The sequence below is a fragment of the Tripterygium wilfordii genome, chromosome 7, assembly GCF_013401445.1.
Source record: "Tripterygium wilfordii isolate XIE 37 chromosome 7, ASM1340144v1, whole genome shotgun sequence".
NCBI lineage: Eukaryota > Viridiplantae > Streptophyta > Magnoliopsida > Celastrales > Celastraceae > Tripterygium > Tripterygium wilfordii.
The window spans coordinates 4166973-4194609 of NC_052238.1; the positions used below are offsets into that span (position 1 = coordinate 4166973).

The 27637-nt window shown below is 37.0% G+C and overlaps 5 protein-coding genes across 7 annotated transcripts; 4 read left to right on the top strand and 1 right to left on the bottom strand.

Moving 5' to 3' along the window:
* Window positions 1-988: 988 nt before the first annotated feature.
* Window positions 989-3248, top strand: LOC120002786 (putative methyltransferase DDB_G0268948). The gene is made up of 2 exons (XM_038851603.1): window positions 989-1250; window positions 2535-3248. Exons 1-2 carry the CDS (start codon window positions 1101-1103, stop codon window positions 3171-3173), a joined length of 789 nt encoding a protein of 262 aa, XP_038707531.1. The 5' UTR covers window positions 989-1100; the 3' UTR covers window positions 3174-3248.
* A 1708-nt stretch (window positions 3249-4956) lies between these two features.
* On the top strand, window positions 4957-5950 carry LOC120003046 (GATA transcription factor 2-like). Its single transcript, XM_038851941.1, has one exon. The coding sequence runs from the start codon at window positions 5132-5134 to the stop codon at window positions 5846-5848; it is 717 nt and encodes a 238-aa protein (XP_038707869.1). The 5' UTR covers window positions 4957-5131; the 3' UTR covers window positions 5849-5950.
* Window positions 5951-10305: 4355 nt separating this feature from the next.
* Window positions 10306-12325, top strand: LOC120002930 (gibberellin 20 oxidase 1-B-like). Its single transcript, XM_038851787.1, has 3 exons — window positions 10306-10848; window positions 10965-11286; window positions 11848-12325. Exons 1-3 carry the CDS (start codon window positions 10307-10309, stop codon window positions 12118-12120), a joined length of 1137 nt encoding a protein of 378 aa, XP_038707715.1. The 5' UTR covers window position 10306; the 3' UTR covers window positions 12121-12325.
* Window positions 12326-12708: 383 nt separating this feature from the next.
* On the top strand, window positions 12709-18304 carry LOC120001457 (E3 ubiquitin-protein ligase RGLG3-like). 2 transcript variants are annotated; one of them, XM_038849799.1, is made up of 12 exons: window positions 12709-12970; window positions 13511-13681; window positions 14707-14791; window positions 14878-14916; window positions 15295-15408; window positions 15919-16016; window positions 16142-16218; window positions 16297-16402; window positions 17094-17221; window positions 17306-17441; window positions 17535-17591; window positions 17944-18304. In XM_038849799.1, the coding sequence occupies exons 2-12, from the start codon at window positions 13529-13531 to the stop codon at window positions 18025-18027; spliced, it is 1077 nt and encodes a 358-aa protein (XP_038705727.1). In that variant the 5' UTR covers window positions 12709-12970; window positions 13511-13528; the 3' UTR covers window positions 18028-18304. The 2 variants fall into 2 exon arrangements, with proteins under 2 accessions (XP_038705727.1, XP_038705726.1); XM_038849798.1 differs by having other exon boundaries at window positions 12711-12970; window positions 14878-15018.
* A 3153-nt stretch (window positions 18305-21457) lies between these two features.
* On the bottom strand, window positions 21458-26596 carry LOC120001844 (probable methyltransferase PMT26). 2 transcript variants are annotated; one of them, XM_038850332.1, is made up of 10 exons: window positions 26443-26589; window positions 26135-26281; window positions 24695-25785; window positions 24466-24615; window positions 23802-24072; window positions 23420-23530; window positions 23150-23324; window positions 22630-22902; window positions 22151-22345; window positions 21487-22053 (listed from the first exon to the last, which is right to left on the bottom strand). In XM_038850332.1, the coding sequence occupies exons 3-10, from the start codon at window positions 25742-25744 to the stop codon at window positions 21825-21827; spliced, it is 2454 nt and encodes an 817-aa protein (XP_038706260.1). In that variant the 5' UTR covers window positions 25745-25785; window positions 26135-26281; window positions 26443-26589; the 3' UTR covers window positions 21487-21824. The 2 variants fall into 2 exon arrangements, with proteins under 2 accessions (XP_038706259.1, XP_038706260.1); XM_038850331.1 differs by lacking the exon at window positions 26135-26281 and having other exon boundaries at window positions 21458-22053; window positions 26443-26596.
* Window positions 26597-27637: the final 1041 nt, after the last annotated feature.

The following is a 27637-nucleotide window of genomic DNA, read 5'->3' on the forward strand; positions in this document are numbered from 1 at the left end:
TTCTCTCTTTCTTTCCATCATCTCTCTCTTACTTTTCATCATATCTCTCTTCCTTTTTCATCATCTCTCTTCACTATTCATCAATTATCATACACTTCAAAGATCAAGTATGGACTAATTTTTCAAATGTCATTTTTTATCATAAGTGTGCATCTAACGCTTAACTTATCAAGAAAGTATCATCTCAAGCACTTCAAAATCATCCCATTGTGGATGCTCACACAAGAAACGAGAGTGTGTGACCGATTTGGAAAAAAAAAAAAAGAAGTATTTTCCATTGACTGTTTGTTATTTTGCTCATTGAAAAGATGTGCTGATGTGCCCATGTTAATTGCCAATCGAAAATGATAAAATCCAAGTAGTTTGGTATCCTAATTAGAGTTGGACGCTAATCAGGTCGCACATGAAATCATGTATATACAACTCGGCATTTGAAATAACTGACATTCCTATCACTATAAATTACCAGTTCATCATCGTCCAAAAAAGTGCGTTCAACCAAATCAATGACTAGCATTATTCAACACTAAAAAAAATATTGTAAGGTTAAATTGCATTAAAAAATGAAGTCAATTATCTGATATATTTTGAATTAACAAAATATTTTTTGATTGTTTGCAGTTGTTGAAGTCAGATGAACAAATGAGGTAAAGAAGAAGAAGAAGTTGAGAGCAAGGAGAAAAGGAATAGTAAATCATTGATTCAAAAAGTGTGTCATACAACGGCTACAACCCTGACTTACAACAATATGTGTACCGACAAACACAATACAACTAAAAGACATATAAATAAATATTGGGCTAAGAGACATATAACCCATCTACAAGACCAAGTCGCTGGCCCAATAATAAAACAAGACTAAAATAAAAGCCCAATGATTTGTTAAGAGAGGCCTGCAAGTAGAAGGCCAATACGATAGCAAAGAGGGCACAAACCGCGGAGAACAATGGTGAGATTTCCCAGCGGAGCAAAGGAGGGAGAGAGGTTATCAATATCTTGCCACGTTACCAGTTACCAGTTACGTTTGCCTCTCTATATAAATCTAAAGCTAGATCAACACAAATAATAAAGCCCAAAACCAAACAGAGAAGGAAAGAAAAATGGCAGGACTGTTCGATAAACAAGCAGATCTCTACTTGGACGGACGGCCCACCTACCCAAGCGAATGGTACTCGATGCTTGCCGCTCGCACTCCTCGTCACTCGCTCGCGTGGGATGCCGGCACTGGCAATGGTCAAGCCGCTATTGGGGTTAGTTCCTCAAATCATATTATTGTGCTTAATTTAATACACAAGAAGCACAAAACTAGTTGAAAACATAGATCCAGTGGTTCTTATATATATTCCTCTTATACACCTTTTACTTATTTTTTCTTGCCGGATTTTTTCTCTGCTTCCGGCTCCGGCTCACGTCTCCTCCGAGCACCATATTCACATACGGCCAAAATGTTGCACTAAAATATTTTTAAAAATTCCAAAAATTCATGCTTTAGAAAAAAAGAGGCCGGCAGACTTTAACGCATTGTTTAAGCACGAGTTCCATTCTTCCACCACAGAACTAAAATAATCAATAAATAAATGGGAATAAATTAATAATAATAATATTATGTTTGTTCGAGAAATCTATATGGAACCACTTGGGTGCATGATAGTTTAGTTAATGGATCTCTCTGATATCAAATCATATGAATTCGAGAGATTCTAAATTTGATTCTCTCTCGCTGGAGCAATGTTTTTGTGACCAGTGGCTACAAACTGTACAAGTGTTGTTAGTTTAAGGGTAATTTTGTTGAGGGGAGACGTACACGCAATTAATTTTCGGGTACATATATAGTAAAGCTATGCCAAATTGCCATCTCTTTGTCTAACCATATCTGGTTGACAACGAAAATAAAAGCCATATCAAAAGCAACTCTGTAGCTTTTAACTAACAAACAAAACTGGTAAAAGATAGTTTTTATTGATACAAATATGCTCTAATCCTCGGATAGTTTCTCACTCCACTAGAGAGTGAATTTAGTCATGTATCTAAACTCTTAAACTTCGTAAGTTCCTTGATATATGAGTGAAAATGTGAGCTACCGAATTTTTCTCTCCCGCAACGTATATGTGTTAATTATTTGGCTTGTTTAATTCTCACTCCACTAGAGAGTGAATTTAGTCATGTATCTAAACTCTTAAACTTCGTAAGTTCCTTGATATATGAGTGAAAATGTGAGCTACCGAATTTTTCTCTCCCGCAATGTATATGCGTTAATTATTTGGCTTGTTTAATTTTCACTCATACGAGTGAAAATGTGAGCTGCCGAATTTTTTTCTCTCGCAACGTGTATGCGTTATCATACCTCATACTAATAGAGATATTGTCTGCGCTTATAAATTCACCATGTTTCTCGTGTCTAGCAGATGTGGGATTTGGTTTATCTTAATCTAACAAAAATGTAACCAATTGACATTGATTAGTTTAAAAACAAACATAAACTTTATTTTCAATTAGTTTGTGAAATGGATTTGGTGTTGTCTATCTCATAACAGCTCGCGGAGCACTATGACAAAGTGGTAGCAACGGACGTGAGTGAAGCCCAGCTAAAACTGGCAATGCCACACTCAAGAGTTCAATACATCCACACTCCCTTAACCCTCTCCGACGAAGAGCTAATCTCCTTAATCGGAGGCGAAAACTCAGTAGACTTAATCACAGTTGCACAAGCCATCCACTGGTTCGACCTCCCGAAGTTCTACTCCCTGGTCACGCGCCTCCTGCGCAAGCCTGGAGGCATATTCGCAGTCTGGTGCTACAACGACGTCGTCGTTAGTCCAGAATTCGATCGTCCGTTCAAGCAATTTCATGACACGACACTTCCATATTGGAACGGGAAGATTCGATACTTGTTTGATGGGTACAGGGAGCTGCCATTTCAGTTTGAGAGTGTTGGGTTGGGTTGTGAAGGGAAGCCATTGGAGTTGGAGATACCCAAGGAGCTGAAGTTTGAAGGGTTGTTGAAGAATTTCATGTCGTGGTCGGCTGTGATTACTGCTAAGGACCAAGGTGTGGATTTGTTGTCTGAAAGTGTCGTTCAAGAGCTTGAGAGTGCTTGGGGTGGGCGTGAGCTTGTCCGGTCTGTGGCGTTGAAAGCTTTTATGCTTGCCGGGAAGGTCAAGATAAATATGTGATTCTGGATTTCTTGTCATGGCATGTATGTTGGTGCCCTTGATTAATAAAAATAACAAAACAAGAATTGGAGTCCATTCCTACCTTACTTTTTTTTGTTTGTGTGTGTAACTCCATTTATACCCCAATCTAGATACCACATAGAATAATAGTTTGTTACGTAGATAAATATCATTATATAGAAAAATATAATAACCACTTGGGTGATAGTCTAATGGTGAATCTCTCTAGAGTCAATCCATATAAACTTGAAAGATCGTGAGTTTGATTCCTATTGGGAGCAATGCTATTATGACCACGCGCTGAGCTTTGATTCAACTTACCTGATCCTCATGTGAGAAAAATAAACTTCTATGTAACAGATTGAGTTAGACTCATATCACATGTCAAAATGATAAGTATGTGAGAAAAATAAACTTCTATGTAACAGATTGAGTTAGACTCATATCAGATGTCAAAATGATAGGTTCTGATGGCCGAGTTTACGCCCAAATATTTTATATGTTAAGGTTGTTGAATATTTATCATTGTTTTGAATTTTGATAAGATCACACAATTATTCTTTCAAACGTTGTAGCAATATATTAGTTAGGAATTACGACCTTTCACTTAAATCAAACTATCTAGCTAGCAATACATGCACCTTCCAGGAAACAGACTAATTAATTAAAGTGGATTCATCTAAGTAATAAGAGATAATTAATTAGTTGTTGACATATCTCAAAGTTTGATTAATATTTACCAAATTAACAAATGTCTATGTTCAATAAACGTACTAATTGTATTCTGCACCTAAAATAATAAAATACTCTGAAAGATAAACTTTTGTTAATATTTGAATTCTATTAACAACACTCTATGTATAAAAAAAACAATTAAAATGCTGAAAAAATAGTAGATTTATTAAATTGTGTCTCAATGAAACATCCATTAAACCAAAATGAATTATCCATAAACACTGGCAATTCAAAATTCTGACTCTATGTATTTGATTTGTTTGAAGGATACTCAAACTTAATTTAAATTATAAACTAAACAGTTTCAAAAAATGTTATAAGAAATCAGATCAATTTCAGACAAGGTTATGAGATTCTCGATAATTATGTGCAAAAATCCATTAATTCCACATCTAGCTACACGCCTACACGTATCTTACCCAATGAAACAATACCACGTGTCAAATTTTGCATTTGTTCCAAAATTTTCATTTAGTTGTAATTAATTTTGGTAAATTTAATCTATTAAAAATAAACCTTTTAATTTTTGGTACCAAAATAAAAATATTAAAAAAAACTCACAAATAAATGGAATCAATATAATACCATCAAAAGTTTATTCCAATTCATTATACTCTTTGGTAAATTAGCATTGGTCAAAATTTGCCAGCAGAGTTAATTAATTTAACAAATTATATAGTTTTTTCAATATATTGGGGCTTATGTCGTTGTTCTTGACATCTTGTATAATGTATGGAGAGTTAACAATTTTGACAAATATGTATTTCCTACAATGAATTTACTATTTTGACCCTACCTAATTTCCAGAACATTCTAATTATTATACCTTCATATTATGGTAATACAACTCATACCCAACTGTTAAACTTCCTAATTATCATTGAGTATCTAAAAATCATGTTTTGCCTAAAAAACAAAATCATAGTTTCAATATAATTAGGTAAATAATTAGGGTTTATCACATATGCCCAATAAACATCCAATACTCCCCCCAAATTTTCTGCTAAAATCAATAACACTTGTGCAATAACGTCCATATGCCTATCCTTATTGACTAACAATAGGATATGGGCTCCTCAGTACACATCGGGAAAAACTTCTTAGCGAAGCGAATTTATGTCTACAATTGGACTTTTCCTTCTATGGCTTTTCAACTCCCATAAAAGATAAAAACAAGCCCAGTATTTCTCTGCGTCTCTCTCTCTATCTGTGGTTATTCAACAATGTTCAGTCTATCGCTTATGGGGTTTTTGTTCTTGACAATGAGTGTTGGAGGTGGTCATGATATTAGTGAGGACTTCGTGGGCGACCTTTTTGACGACCTCGAAACAAGTTTGGATTTTTTTGATGTTGGCCATGGAAATGGAAATTTCACGACCGAGAGCCAGCTCTGTGTACCACAAGACAACGTAGAGGACCTTGAATGGTTCCCCAATTTTACTGATGATTATATAGCGTTGAATGGATTGTGTTTAACCCCAGAACGTAACAGCCTGTATCCTGGAGAGTTTAAGGTCGAAAACACCAAAACCGAAAACTCGATTTCGTTGGGATATTTTGACAAACAGGTAGAAGGCAAGAAAAAACATGGAATTGACTGTACCACGACCTTCACTGTTAAGAAGCAGAGGAGCAAGCGAAGGGGCAAGCATTGTCGCAAACGAGCATGGTCGACGTCTTCCTCGAATTTATACACTTTGGCTGCGTCGTATGATCGAGAACCAAAGAGAAAATGCAGTCACTGCCTCACCGACAAGACGCCTCAGTGGAGAATTGGGCCACTAGGGCCCAAGACTCTGTGTAACGCTTGTGGAGTCCGGTACAAGTCGGGGAGGTTGGTGCCGGAGTATCGACCGGCAGCGAGCCCCTACTTTGATAGCATGAAGCATTCGAATTTTCACAAGAAGATCCTGAAGAAGAAGAAGGGCATGGTTGCATAAAGTATTTTGTGTAATGCAGTTTGAATAATTTGTCTGGACTTTCTGCCTTACATGGTTATTAAAAATTTGTCTTACTTCGTTACTGTGGATCACAGTCCCAAAAATGACCAAAATATATTCATTTGATTGATTTGAGTGGAATGTTCAATTAGAACTTTAGATATTTATAGGTCATTTGGTTCATAATATAATAAGTTTTAGTACGAGCATGAGTCGAGTGTAACAATGAGTATGAGGTAAATATGATCATGTTTGATATGAAATAACGGAATATTTTGTTCATAATTGAATGAATGCGAGTTGAATGTGATGTATCATGTGAGTGACAAATTAACTAGTGTGGTCATGTGAGCAAGACCATGTTTGATTTAAAATAAAAAAAAATGAGTATGCGCGTGAGAATTTTAATAGTCTAATGGATGTGGTTACTTTATAATAAGGGTAAATTAATCTTTTTGTATATTAAACTCATTTCCCATTCTCTTCAAATCTAAGCAGATCGTGGATCCAACAGCTTGGATAAACACATAGTTGAGTCTGACTCCCTAAATGTTGTGATTTGGCTCTCTAAAAATTCTCCAATTCCCTGTAAACTGGAGCAATACTTAAATTCGCTTGCTAACCTGCTTTAGAATTTATCTTCTTTGACCTTCAAGCATGGCTGGATGGAGGCTAATGGCACTGCTGATTCCTTGGCTAAAAAGGGTTGGAAAAACAGGAAGATTTGGTGGCCTGATCCTGAGAATTTTGATAGTACGATTTCCCCTTTTAAAAAAAGATAATAACAATATTCTATTGTTTAGGGATGTCATCAATTTATAATAAGTATACAATAATTTTTTGCATATTAAAACTGATTCGCTACAAGAGAATAGATGATGGAATGTGTTTGAGATTTCAACATCCGAAAATCTAACAAAACAATGTAACGAATAATTCTCACCCTCTTCACATCCTCGTTCTACCATTTAAATGCTAATCAAATGCCTTGTTAAATTATTTCATTGTTGCCAAATATTTTAATCAGTTGTTGGACATCTCTGTAGTGAGTCAAAATTGAGCCCCCTAGCAAATCCATTACCCCGGACTCCCTTGGAGTTTCGGGCCATCTTATTTATTAAAGCCCAAGTAATCCAAAAGCTGGCCCGGTTACTATCCATATATTTAGCCCAGCCCAAATGTTATGGTACCAAAGTACACCAAACACAGAGGTCCATCCAGCCTGGAGAAGTTTCTAGATTTGCAATCCATATTTGACAATTGCCATCGAATTATTAATTCAGGTCAAAAGTCAGTGTCACTGTATATATATATTAGTATTTATATTAGAAGCTGACACCTCTTCCCTTCAAAATTATTTGCTTTCAATAATTAGAACTAAAATTATTGAGACAGTGATGGCTAAGACTAAGAAATATCACCATGAATGCCCTTATCAATCTATACACATATATATACATATACAAACAAAGAAAGAAAGAAACTGGCGATGACTATGTGAGAGTCCCACAATCTCTTATTATTAGGATGTGATTTCAGCCTCATATTATGCCATACAAAGAGAAGCAAAAAAACAGTCCATGTTGTATATGTTGTTTGCCAAACCTGAAACCAAAAACAAACATCCATGCACTCCTTGGCTCGCCCAAACACAGCTGGCTAGCCGAACATGCATGCTTTGTTTCAACAGTCTTATGGATCTCGGTGTTTTTTTATCATAGATATCTCAAACACTAAGATGGACGCACATGATTTCCATATAATCCGCCCACGATTTCATATTCATCACACATCCTAGCTAGTTAAAGTAATTACCAATTAATGTCACTTTAATTAATTAGATATATGAGTAATGCTACATCAATCTAAAACAATACCCACCATTTTACCCCTAAATATATGTGGCATATGAAATAGTCATTGATTACAAACACTAAAAGTGATAAATATCCCAGTTATCATAGCTGTTGAGTTGAATACACATGATCAAAGTGAATTCGTGAGTCTCACATATCCCACATGATGCACATGAAATCTTGTACATACAACTTAGTAACTGAATAACTAGAATATTAACTGTTAGGATTCCTATTATTACTGTTACAAACATATATATATATGACTCACTTAACATCCAAAACTTCACATAAATGAGGTCACATCTTGGGGGTATCAAAGATTATTCTAGATATACATAATTGAACAAGACTCGAAAACAATAGCATTGATTTATTTTCTTATAATGATAACCAAGTCTTTGGGGAACTAATAATTTCTCAAGTGAGGCCAAGCACAGGGAGATGGGGGGCCCGTGAACTATTTCTCACGTGCTTGGCACATGCTATGCTACAAACTAGTGGATCACATCACTACTTACAACAAATACTCTGTATGGGAAAAATTTGTCTTGTTCGTGCGGAAGAAGATATTTGGTCTATGGAGCCCCACGTAAGCAAAGTTGACTATCTGTTTTGTTCTTAGCGTCCATTAATCATTAATGGAGACAAGCTCACTTAATATATATATATATATATATATATATATATAAATAACATGGACTCTCTCTCTCTCTCTCTCTCTCTCTCTCTCTCTCTCTCTCTCTATATATATATATATATATATATAATTTTCATTTGCTTGTCCTGATGTCCATATATGTCCGGCACAGGAAAGTAGTTAGGTCTCTTTCCAAGTCTTTTGTAGTGTCTTCTATGACGATTTTTTGCCACGCATGGTACAATTTTATTATAAGAATGAATGATGAATGTATCATTCTTGTAATTGTAAAGGCAAAAAATTATGTTGATATCACATGCGTAAATAATAAGAAGGATACATGATTAAGGGTAACAATCAACATGACTCAAATATTGACAGTCCGAGACTGATTTTTTACTCCGATATCATGTTAAACTACGTACTCTTCATCTTCCATAAACTAAAAATTGTTGGATAGTATAGTATTTTTATCTTAGCAATAATGATAATTAAGTAGATTATTGTGCATTGAATTTGACCTATTCTAGATGAAAATGACACAATGGAGTTGTGATTATTGACATATCTTTGATTTTTCAAACTTGGAAACCTAAAGAAGGGTATGATGGGATTAATGGGGCAACTATTGGAATCCCATATAAGCGATATAGTGACGACATTGACATTTGAAAGATGAACAATATGTAGTGATGATATTACACACGATATATAGGTTTCTAATTTTAGAATCACGGTGGGGGAGACATGAACACAAGAGACCAAAAAACTAAATTTCATGAGAGATTCGGTGGAGATTTTCGAGGATTCTTTGTGTCTAATCAGCTTTAATGTGTTGATTTAAGTAAACTCACCTTATTAGTATTATGTAATTGGATCTACCTTGGATTGTCCGTGTGCATGGATTTGTCTTTTTTGGAGAATTTCTTACCAAACTCTAGTAAAGTGATTTCTAGCCAATCAGCTACTGCCGCATATGCACAGTTGGTGGACATAAATTCAATAGTGGGGATTGAAGTGATGTTTTCTATATAGTTATAGGCATAATGAAAATTAAAGTCTAGTTTCTAATAACTATTTTGTATAAAACTCAATGGAGGCTATGGAGCGTTTTAAGAAAAAAATGAATTTAGGTTTTCAAAAGAGTTATTCTCATTGTAATTGAATTAATATCTAGTTAATTAATCGAACATATCGAGTTTTTCTATTCAAAGTGATCGAATTGGTCAGAGATAAAAATTTTCAGTGGAAAGATTCACGACTCACGCATTTACCTAATTCTTGAAGAACAATATGGAATTCATTATATAGGAATAGGAGTACCAATCTTATCAAACTCACCCACCTAACTCCAAAAAAGAAAATAAATTATATATATTTATATATATATATATATATATATATATATCCATTTTGTGTCTTTTTAGTTTATATATATATATATAGACACACACGTACGTCTGCATGTGTGAGTGTAAACCTAAAATGGAAGAGACAATATGTAAAATAGGAACATAGGATATCTATAGAGACAGCATCATCTTCATAGGATAAGTATATGTCTTGTGAGTGGTTTAATGAGTGTAAGTTAATGACCAAATTAAGGTTTAAAGGAGGACGGCCACTCGTCTCTGTTGTTGGCACCCTTATAAGTATGTGTCCTTCCAATAATACAAACCCTATTTTTCGACCTCCCCAATGGACGGCCTTAACCTTTCTCTCCATATCTTTATCTAACAATAATCCCTCCTTTTTTTCAAATTTTTTAATGATAAACTTGCACTTCAATTATTTATTATAAAGACATTCTCAATGTCTTGAATTATTATATATATATGCATACACAGAGAGAAATATATATGTTTAATTAATTAATTGATGGGTTTGTCTCTGAGTTCTCTCTTTGTTCTCTATATATAAGGAGTAGTAACTTGTGTTGGAATTGTAACCATTGAGAAAATTATGTCTCTCCTCCTAATGGACTCAACTAGTACTACTACTACTTCTCTTCTTAAAAATGGGGTTCCTGTTTTTGACTCCACTTTGTTGCAAAAACAACCCAACTTGCCAAAAGAGTTCTTGTGGCCACACAAAGACTTAGTTAATCATCACAACCAAGAAGAGCTACAAGAGCCATTGGTAGACCTTAAAGGATTCATGGAAGGCGATGAGGCCGCAACGGCTCGTGCCGTGGAACTTGTCAGGGATGCTTGTTTGAATCATGGCTTCTTTCAAGTCATCAACCATGGTGTTGATGAAGATCTTATTAAGGCGGCTAGTCGAGAAGTTGATGCCATTTTTAGGCTGCCTTTGGAGAAGAAGCTAAGTGTTGGGAGGAAACCAGGAGATCTTTATGGATATTCTGGTGCCCATGCAGAGAGATTTTCTTCTAAGTTGCCATGGAAAGAGACATTCTCTTTTGGGTACCATGAAAATGATGATTCCAAGCTTGTTGTGGTTGATTACTTCAAATCCGTCCTAGGACAAGACTTTGAACACTCCGGGTAAGAATTGGTACTGTTTCTCATGGTATCAGATCAGTCTCAGGCCTTAAGTCAAACGCATGCGCCGAGATATATTAAAAAATGTTTCTTACTTTTTGTTGTTACATGTGTTGTAGGAGTGTTTGTCAAAGATATTGTGAATCTATGAAGGCATTGTCTCTTGCAATCTTTGAGCTACTGGGGATGAGCTTGGGAGTTGATCGTTTGCACTACAAGAAGTTTTTTGAGGATAGTTGTTCTATAATGAGGTGTAACTACTACCCTCCTTGCAACAATTCAAGCCTCACCCTTGGGACTGGTCCTCACACAGACCCAACCTCCTTGACCATACTTCACCAGGACCAGGTTGGCGGCCTTGAAGTCTTTGTCAACAGTAAGTGGCAAGCAGTTAAACCTCTCCCTCATGCCCTAGTCATCAACATTGGTGATACCTTCATGGTACGTACACTTTACTTAGTTTCTTCTAATTTCTTTTACACACTGTGAGAGTAAAAGTGCCTACATCTATTCACATGTGCTGTACGTAGTGACAAGATTAGTGGTTTATAATTGGTCAACCCTTCAAGACCCCTCTTGTTCTAAAATCTTATTAATTAGTCAACCATTCAAGATCACCTCTTGTTCTAAATCTTATTAATTAGTCAACCATTCAAGATCACCTCTTGTTCTAAATCTTATTAATTAGTCAACCATAGTTTATAAAGTTTATTAGTATATATATATATATATATAATAGAGAGAAGTGGCAACAAGATATGCAATTATAATACATAATCTTCAATAAGAGAGCAAAAAAAAAACGACTAGTGGGGTCATGATCATGATCTGTTGAAACTTGAAACCCACTATCTCTATTAGAAGATATATGTGTGTGTGGTGATAAGGATAGGGTTTTAGACTTTTAGTAAGTGAAATATAGATAGATACAGACTAAGTGTATATATATATATTGAGGGCTTGAGACATGTGTCTTTGTTTGTTTGTTTGTTTGATGTGTAGGCATTGAGCAATGGGACATACAAGAGTTGTCTGCATAGGGCAAAGGTGAACAGGGAGAGAGAGAGGATATCATTAGTGTTGTTTGTGTGTCCAAAAGAGGACAAAGTAGTGAGACCCCCTCACGATCTTGTTTGCAGACAAGGAACAAGAAAGTACCCAGATTTCACATGGTCAGATCTGTTGGAGTTTACTCAAAAACATCATAGAGTTGATGATGCTGCTACACTCCAAAGATTCACTCATTGGTTTCAACCCCAAACCAACAATTTATAAAATCTGACAAAACCTAGCTTCTATGTACCTCGATCTCTGCCTTTGCCATCCATGCTGCTGCAGCTGCTGCTTTTATGTGATTGCTTCCTTCCTTGTCATGTGTAGCTCTAATTACTTATTTGTACATGCAAATAATTTGGAATGAAAATCAGATTCTCGTGGGAGTATCGTACGTATAAATCAAATTCAAACGATTCGAAAACCGATGTGAGATACAAGTCTTCTTAAGGGGAGGCTGTTTCTAGCAAATTAACCAGCAAAATCAGAACGAGTAAAATAAATAATTTTGGGATACAAAAGTTTATAGATTTTTCTGATGTGATTTTCTTGGGCTGTGGGGTTGTGTGAATTTGCTATTATAATTCACGGTCTGGGAGCCCATCCAGTAATGCACTGGACAATATATCATGATCTGTAATTCGTGTCCTTGGGTCTTTGTATAAAGCCTATTCTTATTCTTTTTGGGCCTAGTTATCATTATGAAAATTTCAGCCCATTGGGCTTCCCGTATACTATGGACCAAGAAAAAGAAAATTAATTCCTTTAAAATTGACTGAATAATCGAGCGCAGCCGCAGACATTCGGCTGGAACATCGACCGGAATGACGAAAGTCGGCTTGTCGTCGCAAGAAATTTCCAGGAGCAGGAGACTAAAAAAATGGAATATACGTCTCAAACATGTGCACTGCACGCAAAAGCTAAGTCAGCTCTCTTTGTCTGGTCAATATATGTATCCTTCGAAACCTGAAAATAACCAAAAGCTAAGCGGAGAAAAAAGCGGAATCTGCATAATCCACTTTGAGCTTTGAATCTCAGCTTTGCGACCTCTATCTGGTTCTCTCAATTACAGGTTAGACGAACTCCATCCAAATTTCTCCGGTCAATCTGTTGGTGTACACTTGTTTTTCCTTCTAATCACGGGAATTTTATGGTTCTTTCGGTTTGGGGAATTTTTTGACTCGTTGATGATGTTGGATGATAATTTCGCAAGGCAAATGATTTGAGCTTCATTTTCTTCTGAAGTTTTGATAATTTTGAGTGCTGTATTCTGATATGTTCTCGGTTTTGATTGAGGGAGGTAAAAGAAGCCTTAAATTTGCTATAGATAGGGACAGAGAACGATTGAAGTTGTATTAGTTTTATTCGGTCTTGCAGTGTTGATATGCATCTAGCTGTTTCTAAACTATAACAAATGGTTTTCTGTCCACTGTAGGAATGGAAATTAGGTTTTTGGAATGTAAATAATGGATTCTATTGAATTCTTCAAATAATACTTTATAGCTGTGGTACCACACTCTATATACGTGTTTCACCAATTTTTCTTATCTTCAGGATTCAAAATGTTTCAGTTTTTCCCCAGGATGATATATGTGTACATTTTCTGGTATAGGTGTAGATTTGATTGAAAATGGGGAATGGGGAATCAACATATGATGAGCCTCGCGACGAAGTCCCACCTCATCAACCGCCCTCCTATGCAGGAAGTTCAATGAATCATACAACCTATCAACCTAAGCAGCAGTCCACATACATAACAGACAACTTCAGCACTTTGGATGAGGTTGACCACTGACTTTGGATTATTGATCTTTGTAGATGATAAATTGAGTATCTTATCAAGCTGAAAAGAACATTGAGATTACTTATGATGTTAAGCTCGTGGAAGTCACGTGATGCCCATGTTTCATTATGCCAAAGAATAGGGACTGGATTATCTTAATAAAACGGAATAACGGTTCCACCTCAATTAAAGTAACAAATTTTTGAAAATAGAATTTTGGTCTTAATATATTTATCTAGTCTACACGAACACACGCTCTCTCTCACACACACACACATTGGGATAAGCTGGTCTGAATGGTTGACTAGAAAAGTATAGTTACCTACAGTATGACCCCTTAAGGTGCAATGTATGGTTGCTGACAAGGCAGACCATGGCTATCAAGGCTTGTGCTGGTGTAGTTGGGTTGTGTAATGGTGTTTCTCAGCACTTCATTGTGATCCATTTTGCTGAATAATCCTCCATTCCTGTTGTAGTTTGTTAGTGTTTGTCTGCATGGATCAGGATTCATGGAGGGGACTTTCATGACGAAGAAGTCTTTAGTGATTAGTTGGATTGTCATTCTTTGACTTTTAAGGTTTGGAAGTAAAATCAGAAGTTGCTTTCTGCACTTCTTGAGCGCATGGACAAAGTCTAAATAATAGACGTTTATGGATGATGTCTAACTATAGTTTCAAAACTGAAAATTAATATAACCTTTATCAACTACATCATTGTTTTCATTGATGCTTTAGGGTTTAGGCTTAGGGTTTTAGAGTTTAGAATTTGATCTTTAATGGAAAAAAATTAATTGAGAAAAGAATATAGGATAATTAAAATGACATAGGATAGTAAATCAATTTGAAGGAAAATAATTTACATTTTTCTTAGAGAAAAATAACTTTATGAACCACATATGTCCAATAAATTGGGTGTGGTGAATTGCTTCTGGATATATGTGGCATTTAGCGTATTTATTTATTATTAATTCATATGTTCTATTGGAACGAACTGGAAAACCTGAAGAATGTTGCTGATGTTTCTAGGTGATATCTGCACTCAGAGAAGCCGGCCTTGAATCATCAAATTTGATCCTTGGTATTGATTTCACAAAGAGCAATGAGTGGACAGGTGATTCTATTTTCCCAATATAAACTAATAGCCTGTAATTTTATTATAATGAATGGAGTGAAATTGATGGATAATGTTGATTGTAGGAAGGTATTCATTTCACAGGAAAAGCCTCCATGCAATTGGTAACACGCTGAATCCATATGAACAAGCAATTTCAATTATTGGTCGCACATTGTCTCCTTTCGACGAAGATAATTTGATACCGTGTTTTGGTTTTGGTGATGGTTAGTGTCTTTTGTACTTCCACTTATGATAAGTTCTAGGACGTAATTTCTTCTTGGAATCATTATCAATAAAATGTGGCCCATTGCTAGAGTTGCAGAGGCCAAGGGGCAACCTAGAAGTCATAAGTTCAATTCCTAGAAACAGTCTCTCCACATACATGTGGAGATAAGGTTTGCATATATCTTGTATGTCCTCGCCCCGCCCCACTGCGGCAGCCTTTTGCACATGCATTGTTTACCTTTTACCAATCATTACTAAATTGTATTCATTTGTAGCTTCGACACACGATAAACATGTGTTCAGCTTCTATCCTGATCACCGACCTTGTCTTGGATTTGAAGAAGCTCTGACACGATACAGAGAGATTGTTCCATACTTAAAGCTTTCAGGTTTACAACAATTATCTATTTCCTCCTTGCTTGTTTAATAACCATTCTTGTTATATAATATTATCTTGGTATTTCTTACCACTTAGTAGTTAGTAGTATATGACAAATATGATTAAATTCTTAGCTAAAGGAAAAAGCTGTTAATCGAATCTTCAAGTTTACCCAAGCGCATGATTGAGCTGATTAATTTGATATCCTATTTGCAAAATTTGAATTTTTTGAAGTTCTGTGTCTATGCTTTCTTTCAGTCTTTCTCCATCTTACTATCTTGGGATAATGTTACTACATGGACTGTGTTATTTGCCAAATAACTCTATTATGTGATATAATGTAATTGTGTTTACTATCGTACTTGATGTGATGCTCCCATGCTGCTATTGATAGCTCCAAACCATTTTATTGATAATTGTCTTTTGGCTACGCATCTGCATGACCTGCATTTTGGGCTTCAATGAAATTAACATTGATACAGAAACATGATTGTGACTGTTTTCTTACTTCCATCTGCAGGTCCAACTTCCTTTGCTCCAGTTATTGATACAGCGATTGATATTGTTGAGAAAAGCAATGGGCAGTATCATGTTCTTGTTATTATTGCAGATGGCCAGGTTCATTAAGCATTTGATATTGTTTCTTGTTTATCATCCTATTTGATAAATTTATGTTAGCTCTGAATCTATAGTCTTATTTGTGCTCTCCATAATGTGTGCAAGTTGTTCCTATGTTTACACAGGTTACACAGAATGCTACATCACCTGGAAGATACAGTCCTCAAGAACAAGCAACTCTGAACTCCATAGTCACTGCTAGGTAACACAATCCCTTTGTGGATTGAAGTTATTATTGTTTATTTTTTACTTTCTCTCACTTGGGTGTGTTGGCAAGCAGCCAGTATCCCCTTTCAATCATTTTGGTTGGTGTGGGGGATGGACCTTGGGATGCAATGCAACAATTTGATGATAACATCCCTCAACGCTCATTTGATAACTTTCAGGTATGTAGTATATGTCTAGATAAAGAACATTTGCATGTAGTTACTTATGAAATATACCTGTGTAAAACCAGAGAAACTGTAGTACGAGTAGGCTCGTTTTCAGAAGAGATTTTTTGGCAATAGATTTTTGTTGCCTCTATTTTGATATCTTATATGCTTATGGACTGTATGTGAGTATGAAATATTAACATGTATTTGAGGTTGTTTGAGGTCCCAAAAGAATGAGCTCAATTAAGTGATTTACTTTACTTATGTGGTTCTGGCTTGAAATTCTTTGCACACTGAACTAGCTAATTGAAATGCACCATGAAGAGTTCATATTATGATGGCCTCTTTTGAGTTGAATGAATGGAATTTAGTGTCTTTAATCCAGATTTCAAGGATAGGAGCAATATCCATCCCAAGAAAGGCACTACAATCGATTCACTTCAATTTTATGAGCATGTATGCATTTTTTCTTTACTTCCGTAGATAAGGCCCCACATGGGTTGGCGGGGGGAATGAGACTCAATCTTGCACCTAATACAAAAAGGTAGGAGGAGCAGGCCACTAATAGGCCTCAAGGGCTCCTATTTTTCCTTGCGGAGTGGCTTTGGAAAATGTTGTGCGATCACAGATAAAAATATTATTTGTTTCTGATAAACTAAATCTATGGAACTTAGTTTCTGATCACTTGATTTCTGTCTTGCAGTTTGTCAACTTCACAAAAATTATGTCTGAGAACATGGACCAATTAAAGAAGGAAGCAGCTTTTGCTCTTGCTGCCCTCATGGAAATTCCCTCACAGTACCAAGCAACCCAAAGCCTTCACACAGCGAGGTAAGGAAGTTACTGTGTTTTGGTAATGGCAATGGAGTTCAGGAATATTTGATATTTGATATTTGAAGCCTTTTGCTAATGCAGTAGAGAATTTGTCGGTGGTCTACCTACAAGGCCACTACCACCTCCACGTGAAGTAATCGATCATGATAATGTAGTCAGTTCACGACCACAGATGACAACTTTTGAAACAGATGAACCAGCAGCCCCAGTAGAATTGGTATTTTTCTTTTTCCTTTCTAGTTTCTCCTACTGGATATTCACGTCCAAATTATAACAGGGGTCACTGATATATGTTTGCCCATCTTTCAAGGTCTGCCCTATCTGCTTAACAAATCCAAAGGACATGGCTTTTGGTTGCGGCCATACGGTAAGGGAATATCAAGAGATTGAATTTCACTATTTTTTTTGTTCAGAAGATTATTATGCGTGGTTACATTGATTTTCTTATTAGATTCCCATACCGAAACCTTCATTGAACTCCGTTTTATATGCTTTCTCCTCGGAAAATGCCTGGGGTTAATCCATGTGCAGTTGATTCACAAGGAAATATATCACCAACTTGGAAATAATTATGCTAATTTGGCCTTCCCTTTTCTTTCTTTTAGCGTATGACAATTTGTCTATGAACTTTTAACAGATTGTAGTTTGGTAGTGTACAAATTCATAGCATTTTGATTGGATTATGCTAATTTGGCCTTTCGCTTTTCTTCTTGCTAAAGACTTGTAGGGACTGTGGTGTGAGCATTTCAACGTGTCCAATTTGTCGACAAAATATAACTACGCGCCTGAGACTATATACTTGAGCTGGAGATTACTTCCTCATCTTCGAGATTGAAGCGCATGTGTGGGTACAGCATTGTGCATACCATCACCATAGGTTTGAAAATTGCACACAGCATTATTTACCTAATGGTCAGCAACAAACCTCTCTTTCCTAAAATATATATCTTTGCTAAATGGTTTTAGGGCAGTTGATGGCATTTATATTCCAGTGGCCTTTTTTTTTTCATTTTTATTTTCGATTATGTTGTTGTAAAATTATAATGCAATGAAATATTTATTTGCTAATCTTCTAAGTGATACAGGCCACTAGTTCAGTGTTTTTTTTTTTTTTTGTTTGGGGCTCTGTGTGTTGGAAAGTATCACCGTGAGAGCTTGTGTGGGTGAAGGCTTAATTTGGAAATTATTTATTTTTTGTTCTCTTTTCAAAAGAGAAAAATAAGCAAAACAAAATAAGTAAAGCAATTTTTTTAAAATAAATAACCGACCATCTCAACGGGAGTGCGGTTCGAGCCTTTCATTCAGTGCCTAGCCGGCTAGCCCGGTTAGGAGTTTGCAAGAGCCAGCCCAAGAAGCCATTATAAGGCCTGGTTACGTGCTTATATAGGCTTGGGTTTTGGAATATGGTAAGTTGACTAGGCTGGGCTCGTAGTCGCACCACCCCTGTCTATAATTTTGGATTGGGTTGGGCCGCAGTGCTTGGTCCAGACTGAGCTTAATGTTTGGACAGCAAGCCTGGCACATAGAATGGACATGGGTTTTGGAATGTTGTAAGTTGACCCATGAGTTGACTTGACTGGGCTCGCACGACCCTGTCCACCATTCCTGTATTGGGCTGGGCTTGATGTTTGGTTCAGCCAGGCGCCAGCCCTCCAGGCACATAGAATTCTGTTAGGTGACTTGGCTGCTGAGTTGCTGACTATGATGGACAAAGACCACGCGAGACCCGACCCATCGTGCTAGTAATGGACTAGGCTTAGGAGCTCACTCTGGACTGGGCTTGAAGTTTTGGACCTGTCGGGCCAGAAGCACACATGGACATTTAGGGGCTATCTACTTGACACGTGTTGACATTTCTAACGCTCCCACGGCAATAAAATTGCTTAATGAACAATGCCTCGCAACATTGTTCCATTTTCCTATATTTCTTCAACTCATATCATTCCTGCGCTAGTTTTCTGTTCTTCGTTTTCATAATTTCTTTTGGTTTCATAGTAATACTACTCATCTCTCGTCCTTGTAGAGATAGACGCATAAAAAAGTACTAGGCTTTCAAGGTTAGATACATTTTGATTGTCCATGTGTATACACATAATTACAAGTAGGCCATCTTTCCATCCATGCGGCCTCAAATCAGTGCCACATTTACCAAATTGCAACTTTTGGCAGAGTTTCATCGAGGCGTGGAAAAGGCTTTGCCCAGCCGTCTTGAATCTTTGCATGTTGGTCAGATTTCCCTGGTAGCAACAATTACACTAAGATTTTTGCGTACCTCCTTTTCCGGGAACTTGAACCTTTTCTACTCGGTTCGTCTTCTAAAACAAGACAAGGGCAAAACACAAGACAAGGGAGACTGACAAACTTCACACTCCAGAGAACTGCCGTCTGTGTTCATTTTTCCTTCAGAAAAACCAGTCATTCAATTTGGTTGCAAAATTTATAAAGCACCAGACGTCTTTGTATTTTCTTCCGTCATATAGAGATATATATTTATTTATTTATTTATATTACGCAATCGATATGAACATGTTAATCAAGATTTACAAATCAAAGATAATGTTAAAGTTATGCTAATGTCTACGCCTAAAGAGAATAATACAAACGTACTACTGACCTTTTAGCGTCTTAGAAGTTCCACCGATCAAGTTGCTGCCTGGCCTCAGTCATGTCCTTCTGTGCCTTCTTCCTCCTACAAACTATTGGGCAGTCCTGACTGGAAAAAAAAAATAATGCCATTACTTGCAAACACCATACCAAGAACACTTCAAACTACGGAACAAGTAAAACAAGAGTATATCATACATAAACAATGCAAGTGCAGTAATCAAATCGCAAAATCATAACCATGTTTTCTGTAGAATATTGCAAAGTCAAGTCCATTCAATGCAAGCAGCATGAGATTTAGTCCCATTTTTCTAGAAAAGGCAAGGTGCTGAATTGGGTTTTAGCCATTGAAACAAGAACCAACTTCCATACAATACTTCTCTCAAATCCCAACTAAAAATAAAATAACGGAAAACAAAAGGAGTTGTTGGCCTAGTAGTAGCCTACTCCTCAGGCCTTGAAACAGGGAAAGGCCCAATGTTCGTGGCTTTCTCACACAAATAACAATAATGAAAGAAACATGACTAATCAAAAAATATGGAAGGAATTTATTTAAAATCTGGACTATTTAGCAGTAAGGTAATTGTCAAAACCTCATGCAGAGTACATCCTGATGAAGAGAGCCTTCCTTGGCATTGTGCCCACATGCCACAGCCTCTCAAACAGCTCCTCTAGTTCAGATACTGCAACCAATCAACAATTCCCAATTAACAAAAATATTTGGTCCATCCAGCACACGTAGTACTATCTCACACTATATTAAGTTAAGGTGTTGAGGAGAAAGCCTACCGTGAACAATCCTTTGTGACACTCTACAACCACGTATTCCTTTTCGAGCTGCTGAAACACTCAAACCCCCAGAACGAAATATAAAACCAAACACCGTCAAATTTCACAAATCAAATAATCAACAAAAAAACCCTAGGCATCTACTATTGCAATGATCACAAACGGCATCGTGCTCGTGCACTCACAGACGTGGTCGTCAAAGAGAGTCGGCGGAGCCCAGCGACCAAAGCGGGTGACGAGTGTCTCACGTTCCTCAATGTCGCGGAGTATGAGGGCCTCCTCGTCCTCGTGGATCAGGGTTTCGTCAAGAAATACACCCTCGTCGACAAATTCGTCTTCGATTGTGGCTCGGTGCTTAGCCGATGGCGAGGGTTGTGGTGTATGCGGCGGGGGTTTCTGGAATTTCCGTACATCGTTTCAGGTTTTTAGCTGGAAGGGAGGGCGCGGGAGAGATGATGGGAATTAGGAGGAGATGAATCCAAATAGTGGAGGGATGTTCCCGCCGGTACCGGGCAAGGGTTTTATATGGAGAACGCGTACGCATCACGTGCACACACGTGACCTAAGAGACGGAAGCAGACTTTTGCCTTTTGGGTGCCAATCGTTTAAGGAAACATTTGGGCTCATATGGAGAGCGCGTACGCATCACGTGCAGACACGTGACCTAAAAGGCTTAAAACAACGGAAGGAAACTTTTGGGCGCCGATTATTTTAAGGAAACTTTTGGCCTCTAATAGTTGGAAGGAAATTGGGTAAGAACAAATTTTCACATTTATTAAAAAAAAAAAAAACTCTTGTTACTGCTAATTGAAGGATGGTAGTAGTAACTAACAATCAAGATGAAGACAATGATAACTACTGACAGTTGATTCAGTGAATGAGCGCTATCGAGTATCGAATACCGCACAATCCCCACTAAAAATGTCACCCACAAAACACCCAAAAGAAACTGATTTCAGCCCAAATTGCTAATAAATGAAATTTACACTTCCAATAATGCAATTTTGCAGCGGTAGCGCGTATAATATTACAGTGAAAACTTGGATACCAACCATGGATTAGAATATATTTAACTCTATGAAAAATTGTAAAACGTTGTACCTGAAGGACTAACAAACATGATACATCAGCAAACATGGAGGTTCAGAAACCATGCATCGCGTTGGCAATACTATCTCGAGAATGGATAGAGATTACGGGCAAGTGACTAAACACTAGCATATGTGAGTTTCTCGACCTCTTTGGGCCGCCAAATGGACTTCTGGACACACATCAAGCCCTCCTTGTCCTTGGAATAAGTCATTCGAACCTCCCACTGCATCGACCTTGCCATTTTCTCCAGTTCGGTAATGATCTCAACATTATCCCTTACAATAAGTTTTCCTTCTGGCCGAAGGATCCGGTCGGCCTCTACCATCACAGCCGCCATACTGCATCTGTGATTCAAAAGCCACAAACCAAATCAATACAGATCACGGGAAGATGAAGGAACCTTTGTCGGGAAATGAAGCAAAATGGAAGATCAATGCAAACCTCTTTTTAATCTTGGAAAAGAGATGGTCTGCGTGGAGAAGATCATAGGATCGAGGATAGGTACTAAATGATTCACACCAGTCATGATAAATACCAAATAGGCCTCGTTCATAAATTATAGGTAGCGTATCCGGAGAGTCTACTGAGATCACATTCATGACCCACACATTCAAATCTTTCAAGGCAGCAGCAAATCTGCAAACAAAAAACCACAGATTTAGAGAGAGGTAAGAAGAGAAAACGAAAGATGAATGCATGATTCAACTTTAGAATCCAGTAAAACACCCCATTCCTATGTTAGAAGTTATTGGTATTAAACCCTTAATTGGCCAAGCCATCAACTTAACAAGAATAATGACCGTACGTTACTGCATTAACAAGTAATGAACAAACAGCCTGTAGATATGAAAGATAAAGGACCCTCAATAACTAATTGCTGCAAGATTTCACACTTTCTACTCGAATATGCATTTTCTTACCCTCCATAGACAGCTCTCATGTCCATGACATTTCTCACCAAAGACCAGTTTATTCCCATTCCTTTCAGATATGACTTTGACACCACTTGTTTCCAGTGCCCATAGTCCGCAGTGAAATCTTCTGGAGCTGGTTTACCATAAACTCCAGTCTGCGTATCCAATAACCAGTAAGGAGTCTTATCCAACCTTGCGGGCCATTGCTCTGGCCACTGAGAGCCGCGTTCTAACAAATCTGTAGGCACCTTATGCATGCATGCTTGTAGTGGCACATTCCTATCAGTGTTAGCATATGAGTTAAAAAATTATACGTGTAAGAGAGCAGGTAGCAAACAAGTTCTAAAGGAAAAGCCAACAAAATCTGTGGTCACCAAGCTGTATTTCTTTAATTCTGTATAAATTTAGTAAAGAGAAAACTGCCTACCAGAACTGAAGTCACTGAGCTGTATAATCATGTACTCGTATCTAGAATACAGTTATCTAACCACAAAAAATCATCAAAAGAAAACAATTTGAAACTAACCAGGCTGCATTTGGATCATCCGACTGTGAGCAGATTGGAGGATCTTGTTGTGGTCTTTTCTCATAGCAATCATTTGAAGTAGGTTTTCTAAATATCGCTACACCCACCCCATTCACTGTATCCTTACTAATGGATATAAGTTCCCAGCATATGGCTTTGGTTAGCTTACTCATGGCTGCAAAATATTTCCACAAAAACCAAAGTTATTAGAGTCAATTTACCTCTTAAGAAAGAATTTTTAAAAAATGAGATCAACATATTATAATCTACCTTTCCAAATTTCAACATCTTCAGTAAGTTTCTGATAAACAGGAGTAGCAGACCACACAAAGAAACCACCAGGTCTCAGCACACGATTCAGTTCCAGAAGAAGTTTACCACCTGCAGCTTGTAACAATAAGAGAATACCCAAGCAAAACTAAAAATGCTGTATTTAAACAGACAATCAGATGAATCCTGCTGTATGCATAATAATTGTCCAAAGTAGTTAACTCATAACATTAAAACTTAAAGGAAGAGTACTTGTACTTTTACATTGAGACGTGGGAATCTCTGTGTTAAATATTGAAACATTGTCAAGAAGAATTAGAAAGGTTAGATTGAGATTCAGCTCATCCAGATATCCTTCCCAGAGAAAATCATTTCAAAATACCTTCAATGTGCCATGGGACTCTACAGCGTGCACAATGGACAATATCAAAGACTCTGCCTGGGAATGGAAGTCTTGTTGTGCCCATAACAGCAGATATTGCAGGGATTCCCCTTTCCAGAGCAAATTGCACTTGGGCTTCGTGTTCATCTTTAGGGGCAAATGACATAGCAAGAACATCTCGGTCAAAGAGATAGCCTCCAAAGCTAGCAACCCCACATCCAACATCCAAAATCACACGAGTACGTTTACCCCATGCAATAGCTGGCACAGACTGCATGATATATGTATCCATGTTAATCATGACTTGGAACATGATTTCAAGCAAAAAAGCCAAAAAAGAAAAAGATGTTATTACACTGAAGCAGACTAACTGTAAAAACATATTTTCCAAGTAAGAAAAAGAATGTAATAAGTATTTATTGTTGTGCAAGAAAATTGGAAATGAGATTAAGAGTTATTGGAGTTGAATATGGCACTAACTGGACTAAGCATTTTACAGTCTATAACAAGATAGATCATACATGCTACAAGGTTTGGGAATTGAACAACTCAAATGATAAAAGATCATTGAAATCACAAGAAGCTGATAATACCAGCACTGAAATGCAGATACTTATAGAAATGCTGTAGTTCTGAAGTAAATAGAATCGGTATTCATCTTCACCTCATTTATGAAATCAATGTAATGAAGAGCACCATGCTTAAATTGTGTTCCACCACCAGGGAAAGTAAGATATTCACCAGTGACTTTGACCCAATTTTGATGTCCTTTGACTTGCGCAAGCTTTGTGTGAGGAACATTGTAATACCAGATCTGGAGAAATTTTCGAAAAATTTATTAGTAGCAAAAAACTTCAAGAGGAAATCATACTTCATATATTAACTAACCATACCTTTTCTCTGCTTTTAGGCCACTCAATCGAGCGTTTGTATCCTTGAGGAAGCGGGACAAGGCAGGTGGGGGGTTCTTCAGGGCAGTGCCTCTCTCGATGTTCATAGTGCTTGGTACTTGGAAGATTCTTAATTGCTTGCCAATTGTCTAGGCATGGGATGAAATCAGGCCCAGCAGTGGCATCGCAGAGTTTCCAAGTGTACTCAGATTGTTGCTTCGAAGACTGTTGAGCTTCCTTTTCATTCTTCGATTCTGCCGCCTGAGTTAACCATGAGCCATTCTGAGTAGTGGTTTCATTCAAAAGGTCCGATTGAGCCCCTGAAGGAAATACCTCATTTGAACTCAGGTTACTGGCCTTTCCACCATCCTTCTGCTCATCTGAACTATTATCTGACTCTTTTTTATTAGCGTCATCCACCTTCTCCTCAATTTGATCACCCACTTTCTCTTCATCTGTTGTTTCGCCTGAGTTCTCCCCCGATTTAGTCTCATTGCTGTCTGCATCAGATTTTTTCTCATTCTCTTTCAAGTCATCCGAATCAGATTTTTTGTCACCGTCATCATCAGACTTCTGATTGCTCTCATCCGAACCAGACTTCTTCTCAGTGTCATCTGAATCAGTTTTTTTCTCAGTTGAATTATCTTCAGAATCTCCTTGTCCACCTGAATCAGTCTGACTGTCACCTGATTTTGTTCCACCAGCTTCTGATTCTGCATTTTGTGTCTTGGAATCCCCACCCTCTTTCTCACTATCTCCTTTTGTTGCATCCTCAGGCAAGTCACCAGGACTATCTTCAAACTGCCTAGCGTTGCTCTCTGTGCTATCAGTCTGCCCAGTATTGCTAGGCGTGCTATCAATCACTTTCTCCTTCACCTCATTTTTGTTTTCCTGAGCAGGCACATCATTTTGACCAGGAACCACCGAGGACGATGTCATCATCCATACCCCAACCAAGCAGAGAGCCACAAATACCACTATCGTCACTGTCGAACAATAGCTCGAGGACGATCTTCTATTGTTGTCTATTCTAGAGTATTTGCCTAACGCCATGTTCTATTTTCTCTGTGGATCCCAAAAAAAATCTATCACACCTGGATTGAGAACATAAATATTAGATCCATCTCCAACAATACAATTCAGATCACACTGGGAGCTACTTTATATAACTACGCTAAAATAGTCAAGTCCAACATGTTGAAATAAAAAACACAAGAACAAAGTGGTATCAACAATATATTCAGGCAGTATTCAACCCATGACAAAAATAACACAAACAGTGGACAATTAGTAGATAAGAAACAGAAGTTAAATATATCATCAGATCAAGATTGAAAGAGACTTTGAGCAATCCATCTGCGTCACACTCCATCAAGTAGAAGAAGAAAAATGCACGCAATATTCCAACATTGACAAGAAGCAACAAACATAAATGCACACTACCACGGTACACGGAATGGAATCAGACATCAACTCGAGTGCTCCATATCATTCAGATCTACACACAAACCATTCAAAATAATTATTGTCGCAGAAACACCACAGAAGTGCCGTTATAGCTTCGGTTTCAAAGGAGTGACTAAACACTGCCTGAATCAACGAACATATGCGCAATAAGCAAAACCACATAAAACAACATCGAATCACATTAGATTCGCAAATAGACATGAATATAGAAAGATATACAGAAAAATTTAAGAGAGGATCTGAGGATTAAAACAGCTTCAGCACAGCAGAGCTCGGATACATACCTCAATGTCGAAAGCAAGTCCAGCAGATCAAAGAACGCTATTCGTTCATTCTCTGCTACTTCGAGAAAGAGAATTTGAGAGAGAGATGAAGGCGAAGTTATAGCTGTCTCCAGTCGGCTAAAGAGAGGATGGAAATGGAGAGCAGGAGAGGGGATTGAGACATATAACGGAGAGGAAAGCTTTATCGGTAGCTGTTTTTCTTAAAATTGTTATTAATTAACTATTTAATCCATTAATTAATTGATTAATAATTCATAGAGTAAATCAATAAACAAGAAAGAGAGGAAAAGGACCGGGCATTGTAAAATCAAACAGAGAGAGAACGAGAAGGCAACGGCAAGGCCGTGAAAACTGCGTGATAAGCATGTGACATGGAGAAATGTAGGTTTTTTAAAATAACATAATTTAACATATTTTTAGAAGAAAATTATAGCCCCTATCGCGTTAATTGTCTCATTGTCACTCATGACTCAACCACCACGCTGCTAAAATTTATCAATATTGTGTAAAATCAATAAGTACTTCAATTTTGATTAAAAAAAAAACTTTTTATTTTACTTGTTATGTTTACTGATGAATATAAAATTATAAAAATTAATAAAAAAGAAGAAGAAGACTTCGTTGCGTTGTAATTGTGACTACAATACTTCGGCATCAAGATAGATCATTGAGACAAAATGATTAATTTGATCACCTAATGTTCAAATAATTATGACTTATTACATTATATTCAAAAGGCATGTAAACTTTAAATATAGTTTGATTCTCGCCAAATATTTTGACAAATGGCAAGACGTTATTATAGATTGTGATGAGTTAAACTTGAATCTATTGATTAAATTAATTTATTCCAATTAAGTCCATTGTGATCTCACCAACCAACTCGATGAACCCTATGGAACATTTGTCAAATAGAGATTAGATTGAGCATGGGATGAGAGTAAAAATCACTAATTCTCTTATTTGGTTAATTTGTGAGAGTGAAATCTCAAATTCATTACAATCCACCCTCTATTATCGTATGTGGAGGATAACCAAGTTCACCAAAATAGTAAAATTGACTATTCTCCTGAAGGAAAAGATGAGTTTAATATTAAAAAAAAATATTATCCTACACTTTCATTAGATTATTAAAATTCTCACGCTCATATTCATTTTTTATTTCATAACAAATATGATCATACTCATCTCATAC